Source organism: Podarcis muralis, chromosome 18 (assembly GCF_964188315.1).
Source record: "Podarcis muralis chromosome 18, rPodMur119.hap1.1, whole genome shotgun sequence".
Lineage (NCBI taxonomy): Eukaryota > Metazoa > Chordata > Lepidosauria > Squamata > Lacertidae > Podarcis > Podarcis muralis.
Window position 1 is genome coordinate 10,346,178 of NC_135672.1, and position 13,876 is coordinate 10,360,053.

A 13,876-nucleotide genomic window follows, 5' to 3' on the forward strand; every position below is an offset into this window, starting at 1 on the left:
TGCGGAGGAAACTACGACTCCCAGGAGGCATTGCGGGGGAGGCGCATGCGCACGAAGCAGCGTGGTCGCTAGAGTTAGACAAAAAATGAAGAGGGGTCTAGCGCTATGTGTGTGTCGGCGAATTCCGGGCTCGCGTTTTAGAACACACGTAGATATTGAGAGAGATAATAATAATAATAACAATAATAACAACAATTATAATTTATTATTTGTACCCCGCCCATCTGGCTGAGATGCATTTTGTTTTTTGGGCTCTCCTTTTCATTTCCTTTGGATTATTATTAATTTTTATTTCATTTCTACACCGCTCTATATTTTTTAAGAAAAGGCTCAAAGCAGTTTAAATAATATTAAAACATCAATAGAACATTAAAACATCAATAAACAGAATCTCATATATGCAGATGACACAACCTTGTTGGCAGAAAGTGAGGAGGAATTGAAGAACCTTTTAATGGGGGTGAAAGAGGAGAGCGCAAAATATGGTCCGAAGCTCAACATCAAAAAAACCAAGATCATGGCCACTGGTCCCATCACCCCCTGGCAAATAGAAGGGGAAGAAATGGAGGCAGTGAGAGATTTTACTTTCTTGGGCTCCATGATCACTGCAGATGGTGACAGCAGCCACGAAATTAAAAGACGCCTGCTTCTTGGGAGAAAAGCAACCGGCGTCAACCATCACGCATAATTTAAAAGTTTGTAAGCCCAGGGGAGTAGAAAGATTGTTTGCTTGGCGCTGGAAAAAACCAGGGCTGCAATTGAGAAAGCTGGCGACAATTTCTCTGGCTCTAATTGTTACAGGAAAATCCGAGGGCTCCCTTGGACAAAACAAAGACACCAACCAGGATAACTTGGAGCAAAACAGCAGCCTGTAGGCTTGGCCTTTATTGAACTGATGCATCAGGGTGTTCCCCTCACTCGCAGGAGAGAGGAAAGACCCAGAAAAATGGTGTGCCAGGTCTTATAAAAACTTTTGAAATTCCCCTCCTCTAGATCAAGCCCACCCCCAGAAACATCATGCATACATTACAGACAGGAGGGGTTGAGGGAGGAGTTGTGGTGGTAACATCATGCATACATTACAGACAGGAGGGGGTGAGGGAGGAGTTGGTGGTAACCTGAGTGTCTTGTCACCTGGCTGGTTCCTCCCTTCCCCCCTACCCCTCGAGTCACTTCCAGGAGACAAAGGGGAGTTTGCAGCTTCCTGCCCCCAGAGGGAAGATCTGATCATTGTCCTTTGTTTCCGTCCATGCTGAATCCACTCCCATATGCAAGTTCTTTGTGATTTTGATTGTCTTCTGTCTGGGATCATCTGGGCAGGGCTCCTGCAGATGTGCTGAGACAGTGAAGGGATTTTGGCTGACCAGGGTCAAACCCCCCTCCCCTTTTCTTAGTTCTTGTCATATGGAGTAAAATAAAAATGGAACAGTGCAAATCCAATGTATGGTTGATTTTCTATGAATTTATAACAGAAATGTGGCGTATGTAGTGTGTGAGTGTGTGTGTGTATGAAGTTTGTACAAGCAGAATGATTGGGGTGGGGGGGTTCCTGCTACATAATCAGAACACCTGGCTCCCTTGAGAGGTCCAAACAAATGAGACAAGCATAAAATAAATAACAGGCAGGAGAACTTTGCCTTATTGACTTTGACGCCAATTTAGCTGCAGCACTGGTGTATACTTGAATACATCTGGTGGAATTATGTTTTAATGATGAATACAATTGACCTTGGCTGGCGGCGTGGATTCCACCCTTCGCGTTCCTAGGACTTGCCGATCAGAAGGTCGGCGGTTCGAATCCCTGCGACAGGGTGAGCTCCCGTTGCTCGGTCCCTGCTCCTGCCCGACTGGACCTAATGGTCAGGGGTCCCTTTACCTTTAATTCAAGCAAGTAAGTTTTGTAATGAGCTTGTGTTACACTTAAATTGGGAGTTGCAGGGCATTTCCATCAAACCAAAATTTACAGCAATGTGAGATGTGTTGTTGAAGGGGGTGTTCACAAGAGAGCTCCATAATTTAATGTTAGAGAGCCAGTGTGGTGTAGTGGTTAAGAGCGGTGGACTCGTAATCTGGTGAACCGGGTTTGCGTCTCCGCTCTTCCACATGCAGCTGCTGGGTGACCTTGGGCTGGTCACACTTCTCTGAAGTCTCTCAGCCCCACTCACCTCACAGAGTGTTTGTTGTGGGGCAGGAAGGGAAAAGAGAATGTTAGCCGCTTTGAGACTCCTTAAGAAGGTAAAGGGACCCCTGACCATTAGGTCCAGTCGTGGCCGACTCTGGGGTTGCGGCGCTCATCTCGCTTTATTGGCCGAGGGAGCCGGTGTGCAGCTTCCGGGTCGTGTGGCCAGCAGGACGAAGCCGCTTCTGGCCAACCAGAGCAGCGCACGGAAACGCCGTTTACCTTCCCGCCAGAGCGGTACCTATTTATCTACTTGCACTTTGACGTGCTTTCGAACTGCTAGGTGGGCAGGAGCAGGGACCGAGCAACGGGAGCTCACCCCGTCGTTGCGGGGATTCGAACCGCCGACCTTCTGATCAGCAAGTCCTAGGCTCTGCGGTTTGACCAACAGCGCCACCCGCGTCCCATTTGAGACTCCTTAGGGTAGTGATAAAGCGGGATATCAAATCCAAATTCCTCCTCTTCTTCTTCACCCAGAGCATAAAGGTGGGGAGCTTTGCATCCTGGCTCCTTTCCAAGGATGCTCCAGATGTTAATCTCCAAGACAACCGCATCTGGGATGCAGATCTTCCCGATTGGCTGCGCCCCCTGCCCGTAACGACCACGGCCCTATCAGCGCTCGCGCGAAAGGGCGGGGCCTCGCGTCTTACCGGCCGCTTGCTGAGGCTTGCCCCGCCCTTCCCGCTGCCCCATTGGTCGAGAGAGAGTGAGGCGGGGCTTTCAACGCGGGGCGTCCGGAGAAGCCGCCGGCTGATTGGCCGCCGTGCATTTGAGCCGTTTCTGAGGGGAAGGATAAAGGCGGAGTCCGCGGAAAGCGGCCGAAGGGGATGAGCTTGGAGCGCTTAGTGAAGAGGACGCTTCTCTGCGGGCTGCTGGCGACGCGGGGCCTGACCAGGACAATGGTGAGTTTCGAAGAAAGGCTTGGTCGCGGTAGGCCCGGCTAGGCCTCTCAGCCGGGCCCGCTCTAGCCGCCCCTGGGTTCTCGGTGGTCATAGCATAGACGTGGGGGGCTAGAGCGTCGCCCTCTTGGAGGACCTCACAAATCCTTGGACCATTGTTTTCTTGGCTCTTATTTTTCTTCCCCCCCATAATCCCTTTGGATCCATGGTCTGTCTCTCCCATGAAATAGTGTGTTAAGCTGATTTCCTTCCTAAATTCTTTTGCTAGTGTTGCAATAATTCCCATAATCCTCTGGGGCAGTTTCCTGCGTGTGTGTGTGTGTATATATAAATGTGTGTGTGTGTATATACACACACACACACACACATATATCTATATCTATATAGTCTATGTGTCTATACGTGTGTGTGTCTATATATATGTGTGTGTGTCTATATATATGTGTGTGTGTGTATATATATATGTGTGTGTATTTTTGTGTATTGTGCGTGTGTGTATATTGTCTCTCTGTGTGTGTGTGTGTGTGTGTGTGTGTATATAGTGTTTGTGTATATATTGTGCGTGTGTGTGTATATATTGTCTGTGTGTGTGTGTGTGTGTGTGTGTGTGTAAACACATACACACATATATCCTTTTGTCTCCCAGAGTGCATTGGGAAGGGGATCTTGGTGTGTTAATATACATAGCTTTTAATTCTGCCTTTCCCCAGCAGCTGGGGAGGGTGGCTGCCAGTTCCCAGAATTGCAACTGTGTCCTACAAATGCATTTAAAGATAAGCAAGTGGGGCGGGCTGCTGCCGCCGTAAGGAAACTCTTTTCGCCCTGTTGTGAAACAGCCAACACTTCCCGTTACTCCCTGGGACTTGGGTTGTTATATTCCCCAACACGCTTGCAATATCTTCGCCACACATTTATTGCAAGGAGCTAAAGGTGCTGCTGTATGTGATATTACCTCCACTGCCTGTTTCATCCTTGCAACAGCCCTGCAAGGCGAGTTAAGCTAAAGGGGTATTGACTGGTGAGCTTCATGAGTGGGAGGATTCGAACTCAAGCCCTTCCAGGTCCTGGCCCAATGCTAACCACTGGCTTTGTGGGGTTGGCTGGCTCGCTTTGGATGACACTGCTACCTTTTGCATTATGACCCAATGTCTTGCTGTTCTCTGGCTACTTCCAGAGCACGGTGGGTGGAATTCAGGTAATTTCTACTCAAAAGTGGACCCATGAAAACGAGTAGACCTAAATTAGCAGTGTCAGTTAATATCGGGTGGGTCTGCTGGAGTTTGCTTCTTTCCTCCCCTACCTGATTCTGTGGGGCAACCAGTTCTTCCTGTTTCTCTCTGGGGTCTGTCGCTGTGGTGGGCTTTGGAGCCTAAAAGCACATAACCTCGTTTCAAAACTTCGGCTGTGCTAAAAACTCCCTCCTGCCTCTCGCACCTGTGTAGCATCTACAGTAATTCTCTGCACCAGTCTTTCCCTGAGCAATTGCCTACACCTGTCCCGGTGTAGGCAATTAACTGCAATTAGTTGCTGCCTCAAAAGTAATCAAAAGCAAATCAAGTTTCACCTAAGGCTTCTCCACCTTGAATGCAGTTCTCTGTTGCACCTGGGGCAACGTATAAAAAATGTTTTTTATTAATGCAGTGGGAACATCTCTGGCCAAGCTTATAATTTTATTTATAAGTGAGTTCCCCCCCCCCTAATTCAGGTGTGCTTATTAGCTCTTTTCTGCTTTGGGGACGAGGGAGAAAAAAAGCCCACCCAGTACAGTATCCCCAAGGCTGTATTTACCTCCTGTTCCATACCTGGGATTTAGTCTCAGGCGTCGGAAAATCCCCTTAAAAACCTTGGTTTACCATGATAGCTGCTCAGATTCCCTATTGTCCGTGTATTCTTTCCAGCCTTAAAAGACATTGCCATTAGAAACCGATCCTATTTTGTAGTCGTGAGTACTACAAGTTCCGCACATAGGACAAACTGCTTCCTTCTGTCCGGAAGTCGATGCCAACTTACTTTACCTGCCTGGAAGAAATGCTTTTTTTTTTTCCAGGCGAAGGGATGCCATTTCTAATCATGGGGAAATGTCGTTCCTGTCTCTCCATGTTCCAAGACGCTGGCTCCTAGCAAGCACGTTTTAATCACAGCGCTGTTTCAAGCTGGTGATTAACCCAGTTTACGTTGCGAAACATTCCTTAATCTGGGAGCAGGGCAGCGTTGGCACCCAGCCGACTTCCCTGGTTTCTGTCTGACTTGACTATTCTCCAGAAACAAAAGTCCGGGGCCTTGAAGTGCTCTTGGAAGTCAAAGTTCGTGGCGGCAGCTGCTTTCAGCTGCAATGCAGTGGTAGGAACTGAGAGGTCTGTGGAAATTTCCACCTTTGAGACCGGTTCTGCCATCTTCGTTATGAGTCACAGGGGTGCTTTTTTAATTTATTTACCGCGGTTCATTTACAGAGCTTGCTCCTTTGGGATCTTGATTAAGCCTGGTTATAAAAGGCAACCGGAGTGGCCGCTCTAAATTCCTTCCTGATCTTTCCTCGGTGTGTAATCTTATTGCCTAATGGAGCCTTTGTGTAAGAGGGATTGGGGGCGGGAGGGGAGAGAGAGAAGGCAAAGGCCTTGAACCACCCACACGCATTGTCCTCAGTCACATGAGCATCAGGGGAGGATGTTGAAAAACAAGAATTTTTAGAGGTCAGCATCAATAAAGGGACAGGGAGAGAGTTGGTCACGGCTTGGTTTGGTTGGGACTCCTGGTTATAAACTGGAGCTTTTTGAAATGCAGGGCACATCAGAACACGCTCAGATTATTTTTGCACCCTATAATTTCTGCACTGCGCTGACTTTACAGTGGCTCCCCAGAGTAGTCTCAGAAGGGTCTACCCACCACCTCTGTTACCTGTTATCCTTTTAACTGGGGATGCCAGGGATTGAGCCTGCACAGAAATAATAATACTAATGGTAAAGGTAAAGGGATCCCTGACTGTTAGGTCCAGTCGTGGCCAACTCTGGGGTTGCGGCGCTCATCTCGCTTTACTGGCCGAGGGAGCCGGCGTACAGCTTCCGGGTCATGTGGCCAGCAGGACTAAGCCACTTCTGGCTAACCAGAGCAGCGCACGGAAACGCCGTTTACCTTCCCGCTGGAGCAGTACCTATTGATCTACTTGCACTTTGACGTGCTTTCAAACTGTTAGGTTGGCAGGAGCAGGGACCGAGCAGCGGGAGCTCACCCCGTCGTGGGGATTCGAACCGCCGACCTTCTGATCAGCAAGTCCTAAGCTCCCTGGTTTAACCCACAGCGCCCCCCCCATCCCTCCTCTGTTACCTGTTATCCTTTTAACTGGAGATGTCAGGGATTGAGCCTGTGCAGAAATAATACTAAAAATAAGGTTTTTAAAAAAGGTAAAGGACCCCTGGACGGTTAAGTCCAGTCGAAGGAGACACTGGGGTTGAGGCGCTCATCTCGCTTTCAGGCCAAGGGAGCCGGCGTTTGTCCACAGACAGCTTTCCAGGCAGGGGGCCTTCTCGGTAGTGGCACCCACCCTGTGGAACACCCTCCCATCAGATGTCAAGGAAATAAACAACTACCTCACTTTTAGAAGACATCTGAAGGCAGCCCTGTTTAGGGAAGCTTTTAATGTTTGACAGACCTCTTGTCTGTCAAACAGACAAGAGGTCTGCCATGCTGCCTGGGTGACAGATTCGCGTCCCACCCCCCCTTGCTTTAGAGGATAACCTGGGGAGGGGAAGGAAGGGATAGGGGCTTTGGATCCAGATTAATTTAATCGCACGTTAATTCCATTGAAATCCCTGACTGGTGCAAAAGCCCCCTTAATTGCAGTTTAGCCTCCTGGATCCGTCCCTGTGTGTTGTAACGGCTAAAGTCGCATCCACACCGCTCCCCCTGAAGTCCATGTTACGCCTCTTGACCCAGGTCAAGGAGAATTCTGGGAACTGTAGTTTTATTAAGGGTGCTGGGCATCGGTTGCTCCGCGAGGATAGCACTCTTGGCCGACTCTAGTTGGCAAGGAATAAGGTCTTCTGAGCTTCGGAAAGCTGGAGAGGCCAGGCGGACGGAGATGTCCCGTTGGCAATTTGGCATCTAGAGATCTCCCCAGGGATGGTGTTGGATTTTGCACCAGTCGCAAAATGCGCCTGGCTGATTTCCAACGCTGAGCCCTGACGCTGGAAAGAGAGGGAAATGGGAGATTTGCAGCCCTCGAAACACACACACACACACACACACACACACACACACACACACACACGAGAATGCCACAAGAGCTCTTTCTGAATCAGGGTGGATTTGATTTAAATCAAGCCGATTTAAATCGGAATTGAAATCACTACTCAGTAAGACTTGATTTAAATCACTTCTTTACAGAAAGACTCATTCTTGCTGGTATCATCTAAATATTTACAACCAGTATTTAGAACACTGCAGTCGGAAACGGAAGGTTTGAATTACAGTGGTACCTCAGGTTAAGTACTTAATTCGTTCTTAACCTGAAACTGTTCTTAACCTGAGGTACCATTTTAGATAATGGGGCCTCCTGCTGCTGCTGCTGCGCCGCCGGAGCCCAATTTTTGTTCTTATCCTGAAGTAAAGTTCTTAACCTGAAGCACTATTTCTGGGTTAGTGGAGTGTGTAACCTGAAGCGTATGTAACCCGAGGTACTACTGTACAACGCGGGGGGAGACGCAAATTAGCAGTGCAACAGGAAACACAGGGGGACGCAAAACAGAGCACATTCGGCTTCTGAAAAAAAGTTCGAAAACTACTTCCGGTTTTGCAGCGTCCGGGTTCCAAGTTGTTCGTGAACCGAGCTGTTCGAAAACCGAGGTGCCCCTGTACTTTTGATTTGAGGTGTGCTTCTGCCTGACCCCTGCTTCCTGTTTCTCCCCGCTTCCAGTGTGCTCAAGAAACCGACTGGCAGTCTGCCAAATCCATCTACGATTTCCACGCCACAGACATCAATGGCGCCGACGTCTCGCTCGAGCGGTACAGGTAACTGTGCGGGGTATTTTCTTCCCTCTGCATATTTGTCCGGGCCCACCCTTCCTGCCTTGAATCAAGGCAGGAATAGGCAAACTCGGCCCTCCAGATATTTTGGGACTACAACTCCCATCATCCCTAGCTAACAGGACCAGGGGTCAGGGATGATGGGAGTTGTAGTCCCAAAGCATCTGGAGGGCCGAGTTTGGCCACCACTGACTTGGAGGAATGGTCAGGTCAGTTTCTTATATTTTTCAAATTTATACATTTCATTGGTTTTACCCTCAATTTAACATTTCCAGATTTCGACACCACTTCTCCCTCTTTCTGCGGTTCCTTGAATTTATTTTTTGGTACCTTCCGCATATTCAGGCTCGTCTGACTTGCTCATTGACTTACCGTATTTTTCGCTCTATAGGACGCACTTTTCCCCCTCCAAAAATTAAGGGGAAATGTGTGTGCGTCCTGTGGAGCGAATGCAGGCTCCTTGGCTTCAGCGATAGCAACGCGAAGCCTCCGAAGCGCAGAGGGAGCGCTCCCTCCACGCTCCGGAGGCTTTGCGTTGCTTTTGCTGAAGCCTGGAGAGCGAGAGGGGTCGGTGCGCACTGACCCCTCTCGCTCTTCAGGATTCAGGGATAGCCGCCTGAAGCCTCCGGAGCACAGCGGGACCTCGCGCTGCGCTCCGAAGGCTTCAGGTTCCTTTTGCTGAAGCCGGGAGAGCAAGACTCTCCCGGCTTCAGCAGAGAGGGAGAGCTGCGCAGCGCCCCTTTAGCCAAGCGGGAGGAGAAATGGAAGGGGCTCCGTATCTCCTGCCGCTTTGCTGAAGGGGCGCTGAGCAGAGAGGGAGAGATTTTTTTCTTCTTCTCCCCCTCTAAAACAAGGTGCGTCCTATGGTCGGGCGCGTCCTATAGAGCGAAAAATACGGTACCTACTGTAAATATATATACTCGTATGACGGTCGGATCAGGGCCTTCCTTCACAAACTTTCCCCTTCCGTCTCTGCAGGGGCCACGTCTGCATCATCACCAACGTGGCCTCGAAATGAGGCAAGACGGGCGTGAACTACACTCAGTTTGTCGACTTGTACAGCAGATACGCTGAGAGAGGTTTACGCATCTTGGGGTTCCCCTGTAACCAGTTCGGCAAGCAGGTAGGGTGCCGGGAGGCCTGGCCACCGGGTGGTGTGATGTAGTATTTTTGTTCCTTTTTTTGAGGAGGGGCGGGCAGGCAGGTGCCAGCGGCAACCATTTCTCATCTTCCCCGAACTGCAGGAGCCGGGCACCAACGAGGAAATCAAAGCCTTCGCTGCAGATTACGGGGTGAAGTTCGACATGTTCAGCAAGATTGAGGTGAACGGGGACGGCGCCCACCCCCTCTGGAAGTGGATGAAAAGCCAGCCCAAAGGCCGGGGGACGCTGGGCAAGTGAGTTTCTGAACCGCGGGAGCTGGAATTATAGTATATGCTTTGGTAAACAGCCTATATGCAGAGAGACGATGCCGCCTTCTTCTCGCACCCAGCTCCGATAACAGTGCCGGATTTAAGTATAAGCCAAACAAGCTATAGCTTAGGGCCCCACTCTCTTGGGGGCCCCCAAAAAAATTTAAAGGAAAAAAACCATGATGATGATATTATTAATTATACCCCGCCCATCTGGCTGGGTCCCCCCAGCCACTCTGGGCGGCTTCCAACAAAACACTAAAATACAATAACCTATTAAACATTAAAAGCTTCCCTAAAGAGGGCTGCCTTCAGATGTCTTCTAAAAGTCTGGTAGTTGTTGTTCCCCTTGACATCTGGTGGGAGGGCGTTCCACAGGGCGGGTGCCACCACCTAGAAGGCCCTCTGCCTGCTTCCCTGACCTCCCAGTTCGATAAGGAACCAAGTTTCAACTGTTGTGATTCCCGAACAATATCTTGACCCTTGCCCTGTGTTCTAGATTACAGGCAGCCGGTGTGGTTTCATCCAGATATCGCCGCAGCTTCCATCATCCCTGACAAACAGCCATTCTGGCTTGCCAGAGCTGATGAGAGTTGCAGGGGGCGGGGCGGTATCTGAACAGCGCGGCCCCAGGGGCATTTGTGTTTGATGCACGGACCTGTTCTGGATTTCCTGTTCCGAAACTAAAGCCTTCTTGTTGTTTTTTGTCTCCCCCGTCACCTAGCGCCATCAAGTGGAATTTCAGCAAGGTGAGCCCTTCAGCTTTCGACTCCTGGCTCTTCGAATCCCAGCTGGACTGCGGCCCTTTCCCCTTTTGGGTGCCCTCCCTTGATCGGATCGGCCTGGGCAACATCTGTGCCCCTCCAGCTCCCAGCATCCCTGGCCAGGGAAGGGGGCAAAGCCAGCAACAGATCTTCCCCATCCCAGCTTCGGAGGGGAGGCAATTCTGAAGTGGCTCGTGCATCTTAACTCCCTTTGGGCCTATCAAGTCCGGCCTCTATTTCCAAGCCCCAAAGCGCTCCCTGGCAGCTGGTAGACTGCCCTGGCAGATGGAGGTTCGATCGCCAGCTGTTGATAGGAACTGTCCTCCGTGGAGTTGTTTAATCTGCCATTAAGCCCAGGGGTGGGAGGATCTAAATTACAATTACCTAATCAATGTATATCATCTCGAAGAGCCCAGGGTGCATTAAGAACACATTTTATGGAGGTTATTTAATGGCTAAAGGCCTCTGGACCTCTCAGGGAGGAGGGACACTGCGAAGGGGCTCTGACGACAAGCACAGGGTCTGGGTCAGTTTGCACGGGGAGAAGCAGGTCTTCAAGTACAGTGGTACCTTGGTTCTCAAAGGGCTTGGTACTCAAACAACCTGGAACCCAAACACCGCAAACCCAGAAATAAGTTTTCCAGTTTGCGAACTTTTTTTGGAAGCCAAACATGCTTCCGTTTTGAGTCTTATGCTTCTGTTTTGAATGCCACACATCCGTTTAGACGAGTGTTGAGCTGAGGTCTGTCTGTTTTTGCTGTTCTCGTTTTTGCTTTTGCTTCTCTTTTTGCGACTGCGTGCAACCCAGTTCATCTACTGATTGTGTGACTGCAGTGTGTGGTTTATTGCTTTCGCTTTATGGATCGAGGGTCTCGTTAGATAGTAAAATTCATGTTCAGTTGCTGTTTTAGGGGTTGTTTTTAAAAGTCTGGAACGGATTAATCCGTTTTGCGTTACTTTCTATGGGAAAGCGCGCCTTGGTTTTGGAACGGACTTCCAGAACGGATTACGTTTGAGAACCAAGGTGCCACTGTATAGAGGTCATGAGCGGTGTACGGCAGTGGTGGTCCCCAAGCCCGTCTGCCCGACCCTCGGCACTGTGCCCATCGCTGCAGTGCCTCCATCTTGGTCCCTGGGAGGGAGTTGAGAGTCCGGCAATATTAGGAGAGCCAGGGTTTCTGCTGTACTGAAAGATACCATGGTTTCATCCCATATCGAAGCACCCTGGATTTCCTTCCCCGGTTCAAGACACTCTTTGTTCACCAGGTTTCCTCCATTCTCTCTCTCTCTCTCTCTCTCTCTCTCTCTCTCTCTCTCTCTCTTCCTCCAGTTTCTCATCAACAAAGAGGGCCAGGTGGTGAAGAGGTACAGCCCAATGGACGACCCATTTGTAAGTAATGCACTCAAGTTTCAGTTTTGGCTTTGCACCGGGAGATGGCATCAAGAGTGCCCTTAGTCTGCCCTGCATATGGTGGCGCTGTGGTCTAAACCCCTGAGCCTCTTGGGCTTGCTGATCGGAAGGTCGGCGGTTCGAATCCCCGCGGCGACGGGGTGAGCTCCCGTTGCTCTGTCTCAGCTCCTGCCAACCTAGCAGTTCAAAAGCACGCCAGTGCAAGTAGATAAATAGGTACCGCTCCAGAGGGAAAGTAAACAGTGTTTCCGTGCACGCTGGTTTCCATCACAATGTCCCATTGTGCCAGAAGCAGTTCAGTCCTGCTGGCCACATGACCTGGGAAAAAGCTTTCTGCGGACAAACACCGGCCATTTACCTTCCCGCCGGAGCGGTACCTATTTATCTACTTGCACTTTGAGGTGCTTTCCAACTGCTAGGTGGGCAGGAGCAGGGACTGAGCAACGGGAGCTCACCTCGTCATTGCGGGGATTCAAACCGCCGACCTTCTGATCGGCAAATCCTAGGCTCTGTGGTTTAACCCACAGCACCACCCGCGTCCACACATTAGGTGTTACTGATCACCTTTTCTCCTCCGCCTGCAGGTGATCGAGAAGGACCTGCCCGCTTACCTGTAGGACTTAGCTGAACACGACACCGGATCGCCCTGCGTTTTCTCTGCCCCCATTTCTCTCCTCTACTTTCCTGCAAAGTTTGCCGTGATGATGGCCTGCCTTGAAGCCAAGCCCGTTTGGTGGGGCAGGCCTGAGAAAAAGATATATATGTATATATTTGCAAACTCTTGCAGGGACGGGGAGGCGGTAGACTCTGGGGCCCGGAGTTGCCTGCCAATGCCGTAGCAATAAAAGTCTTTTCGTCTCTCCTCCTGACGTGACTTGTGTCTGTGGAATTCTGTCTCGCTGCCTTCGGACTCTGAAGAGGCGGGAGAGATGGGCTTGTTCTATCAGCACCCTTCCCTTGCAGCTTTCATTTTGGTGCAGCCTGAGTTCAGCAATGACTAATGTGCTAAATAACTAATTGGAGCCTGTTTGGCAGTGGGATTCATGACCTGAGAATGTGGACTCCCTTCTTCGCTGGAGGTTTCTAAAGAGAGGCTGGGTGGCCCATCTGTTGTGGATTCTTCAGCTGAGATATCTGCATCGCAGGGGGTTGGATTAGATGACCCTGGGTGGCCCCTTCCAAGTCGACCATTTTGATTTTGATAGAGGCATTCCCTCCTGCAGGAACGTCTTCTAAGATGCTTGCTTTCCTCCATTTCTAGGGAATTGCTGCCTCCTTTTTTTGCCCTGAGGGAAGAGGCTGTTGGTCTCCTTTTACATTAGTGGCACCTTGGTTCTCAAACGCTTTGGTCCTCGCAAACCTGGAAGTAAGTGTTCTGGTTTGTGAACTTTTTTCGGAAGCTGAACGTGCTCCATTTTGAGTGTTACGCTTCCAGTTTGAGTGCCATGCTTCTGTTTTGCGTGTTACACTGAGGTCTGTCGGATTTTGCGTTTTTTGCGGCTCTTTTTGTTTTGTGTTTGTGACTGCATGCAACCCAGTCCAGCTGCTGATGGATTGATTGCGTGACTGCAGGACATTGGTTACTGTTTTCATTTTATGGGTCAATGGCCTCATTAGATAGTAAAATTCATGCTCAAATGCTGTTTTAGGGGTTGTTTTTAAAAGCCTGGAACGGATTTATCCTATTACTTTCAACGTGAAAGCGTGCCTTGGTTTTGGAACGGTTTGAGAACCAAGGTACCACTGTACTCCGATTTCAAGGAAAATTAGCAAAGCGTTCCACACATCGATGTTAGGAGTTTGAGGTCAGAGAATCCTAGAGTTGTAAGAGCTGGAATGGGTCATCTAGTTCAAGCCCCTTGCGATGCAGGAATCTTTTGCCCAATGTGTGTCTCGAACTCACGACCCTGAGATAGTGTCTTGTGCTCTTATTGACTGAAGCAGCTCTCGATCTGCTCTTCGAGAGTAAAAGGCATTTTAACCAACAGAACCAAAATCAGAGGGGACTCAAAGTAGCGGAAACAAGGAAGCCCCGGGCCACAGCCATCTCCTCTATTGACCAAGGCAGTAGCGTTTCTTGCTTTCACAATTTCAGGGTGTTTTACGGGTTTTTAAAAAATCTAGCGAATCAAAACCATACAAAGCAGCCCCTTTCATTTTCTCATGCGCGTACAAATTTCGAGACCCGACCTC

General features: G+C 49.8%; 1 protein-coding gene across 1 annotated transcript; it reads left to right on the top strand.

Annotated features, from left to right (window-relative positions):
- The first annotated feature begins 2,922 nt into the window (after positions 1 to 2,922).
- Positions 2,923 to 12,552, top strand: GPX4 (glutathione peroxidase 4). Its single transcript, XM_028713753.2, has 7 exons — positions 2,923 to 3,081; positions 7,988 to 8,082; positions 9,076 to 9,220; positions 9,342 to 9,493; positions 10,233 to 10,257; positions 11,603 to 11,662; positions 12,268 to 12,552. Exons 1-7 carry the CDS (start codon positions 3,007 to 3,009, stop codon positions 12,298 to 12,300), a joined length of 585 nt encoding a protein of 194 aa, XP_028569586.2. The 5' UTR covers positions 2,923 to 3,006; the 3' UTR covers positions 12,301 to 12,552.
- The last annotated feature ends 1,324 nt before the right edge of the window (positions 12,553 to 13,876 follow it).